The 2,790-nt window shown below is 39.8% G+C and overlaps 1 protein-coding gene across 1 annotated transcript; it reads left to right on the top strand.

Annotated features, from left to right (window-relative positions):
• Positions 1 to 1,578: 1,578 nt before the first annotated feature.
• LOC148784980 (uncharacterized) lies at positions 1,579 to 2,569 on the top strand. The gene is made up of 2 exons (XM_088875652.1): positions 1,579 to 1,635; positions 2,189 to 2,569. Exons 1-2 carry the CDS (start codon positions 1,579 to 1,581, stop codon positions 2,567 to 2,569), a joined length of 438 nt encoding a protein of 145 aa, XP_088731778.1.
• Positions 2,570 to 2,790: the final 221 nt, after the last annotated feature.

Raw genomic sequence — 2,790 nt, 5'->3', positions numbered from 1 at the left:
ATTTTTGTAATTTTGGGATGATTTAAGTATTTTAAGAAAACTGAACTTTCTGGTGAAATACTTGTTTTCTACTTTCTATTTATTGTGTAGAAATAATAAACAAAATTGATACTGTAGTAGTGTATTGTCAATGCGCGGGGCAAGAGCTTGAGTGCAACCTGGTCAGCGACCATACAGCATGCGCTAGAAGGCAGTGCATGCACGTGGCATCGCGCAGGCAGTAGATACCGCGGACGGGCATGCGCGCACGCTGCGCAAACGTGCACGCCCGCACTGCGTGCTGGCGTGCGACCGCTAGGCTGCTGCTGTGACTAACAGCCAATGGCTGGGCCATTTTTTCATTGTTTCTTCCGGAAAATTAGATTTTCTAATTTCTGCATATTTTTTTAAAGATATTAATTTTGGATAAAATTGAATTTTTTTTCTAGAATTAAATTGCTTTAATTAATTTAGTTCATTTTTTTTGCATTAGATGCATGGAACTTTGTCATCCTTTTAAATTATAATTTTTAAGCTTGTTGTTTTCTGCATATAATTGTATGTTGTGATATTGGATATCACATTGTCATTTCTTGGGATATTAATTTTCTTATATACCATGATTAATTGATATTATGTACTAGTTGAATGTGGATGGATGATCACGGAGCCCTAGACGCATGTATGTCTTTAATTTTGTTGGATCAGCCCGTGCGCCCTTGTGGTTTATTTTTTCTCCTCTCTCTCGTTTTCTGTCTTGGAACAATAAGGTTTGCTCTCTTCCCTACTATGTACTCCCCCCAACTTCTGATCCGAGTTTCTTATTTCAATTATAATGAGAGTAGCATAAGTTTTTCATTGAGGTTCTACAATTTCTATGTAAAGCAAGCTCATAACGATGAAGGCCCGCGAAAGAGGAAGGAGTTTCAAGGTCCATTTATATATTGATGAGTAAATCACTATGGTAATAGCATAGGATCACCTTAGACAGTCCTTAGACTCACTACAGGCTCAGTGGGTTGTTGATATTATGTGCTAGTTGAATGTGGATGGATGATCACGGAGCCCTAGACCGCATGTACGTCTTTAATTTTGTTGGGTGGGCCCATGTATCCTTGTGGTTTAGTTTTTATCTTCTCTCTCATTTCGTGCCTTGGAACAATAAGGCTTGCTCTCTTCCCCATTATGTACTACCCCGACTTCTAATCGGGATTTCTTATTTCAATTATAATGAGAGTAGCATGCGTTTTTCACTGAGGTTTTACAATTTCTATGTAAAAGCAAGCTCATGGAGATGAAGGCCCACGAAAGAGGAAGGAGTTTCAAGGCCCATCTATATTTTGATGGGTAAATCACTATTATAATAGCATAGGGCCACCTTAAACAGTCTTTAGACTCACTACAGGCTTAGTGAGTCACAGAGGTTGGGCTCGTGATACTCTAATAGGGGTATACTAGGTTACATTGCATGTGATGCGTTTACTTAATGCTTTAAATATTTGATATTTATGTATGCAATGCTATTGTGTGATGAGGTCTCGATCTAAAACTCAATATTAACTCTCACTTGGTTGGACCAAGTTAAATATTAGGCCCATAATGGACTTAAATCGAAATGGTTTTGATCCGTTCAAGCCTTCTATCCACAGCGATGTGGTGAGGAAGCTACCGATACCCAAATATGGTCTCATGAGTCGTGGCACATTTGGAATAGAGGAAAGTTGCACCATTGTTGTGAACAAAGGAACATGTTCACCGTTTTTCTGTCTCACAAGTCGTGGGGGGCGATGAATGAAATGTGATTTGGTTGATGGATCGGGCCTAACACCGAGTCAAATGATTCGCTTGAAGTCCTCGTAGTCATGTGAAGAGGTGAGGTAAAAAATCTTGACAATCTCATGGAATGAGAATGGTATTGGATACCTCCCATGAGGCTATTGCCATGTGAATCGTAAAAGCGGGGCATGGCAAATTCGCTTGTCGATTCGAAGCCCACTAGGAGATGTTATTTTTCAAAACCCCACTTGAGAGTGATGGACTTTTGTATAAATAGTGGGAGAGTTAAAGACTAAAGACCAAGTCTTTAAGCTTGTTTATAATATTACAATCATTCGTTGATTTCTGTTCAATTTTTTAGAAATTATCTAAGAACCTTTTAACCATGTTTATGGAGACTAACAAATTCAATGGCACGAACTATAACGACTAGCTAGGAAATCTGAGGATTGTCCTAGATTTCGAGAACCAAGACTATGTCTTGAACAAGCCGCTTCCGACTGCCTTGTCGGGAGGCTCCTCGTTCGGAGAGCATGTCACATTCGATAAGTGGCGTGAGGATAACCACAAGGTCCGCAGTATCATATTGGCTTTGATGTCCAATGACATCCAAAAGCAATATGATAGACTGGATGATGTTCCCTCAATAATGCTCTACATGAAGGAAGTTTATGTGGTTCCTGATAGGTATATTAGATATGCCATCACAAAAGCATTCTTCGGGATCAAGATGGTCAAAGGATCATCTGTACAAAATCACGGGGTTAAGATGCTATCCCTAGTGGACTTGACAATGACATTTACATTGATGTGATCCTTCAATCTACGATCCGTTTATTATTAACTACAACATGATCGGATTTGAAAAGTCTATTAATGAGTTAATTAATATGTTGGTCCAATACGAGGCAATGACCAAAGCGAAAGACAAGAGAGCCAGACGCTGGAAGAGAAAGAATGGCAAGGAAAAAGCTGTTGCAGCCACTGCTAGCGCTCCAAGCGCCCCTATTGCTCCTGTGGGAATGGGCAAAGGAA

This window comes from Sesamum indicum, linkage group LG11 (assembly GCF_026168435.1).
Source record: "Sesamum indicum cultivar Baizhima isolate 11 linkage group LG11, ASM2616843v1, whole genome shotgun sequence".
NCBI classification, from domain to species: domain Eukaryota; kingdom Viridiplantae; phylum Streptophyta; class Magnoliopsida; order Lamiales; family Pedaliaceae; genus Sesamum; species Sesamum indicum.
Note: the sequence above shows the minus strand (reverse complement) of the source record. Positions and strands in the feature narration are given on the sequence as shown.

Coding starts and splice junctions, on each gene's coding strand:
- LOC148784980 (XM_088875652.1), top strand. CDS start 1,579: ATGGACTTAAATCGAAATGGTTTTGATCCGTTCAAGCCTTCTATCCAC. Junction 1,636..2,188: donor CTTCTATCCACAGCGATGTG/GTGAGGAAGCTA, acceptor TATAACGACTAG/CTAGGAAATCTGAGGATTGT.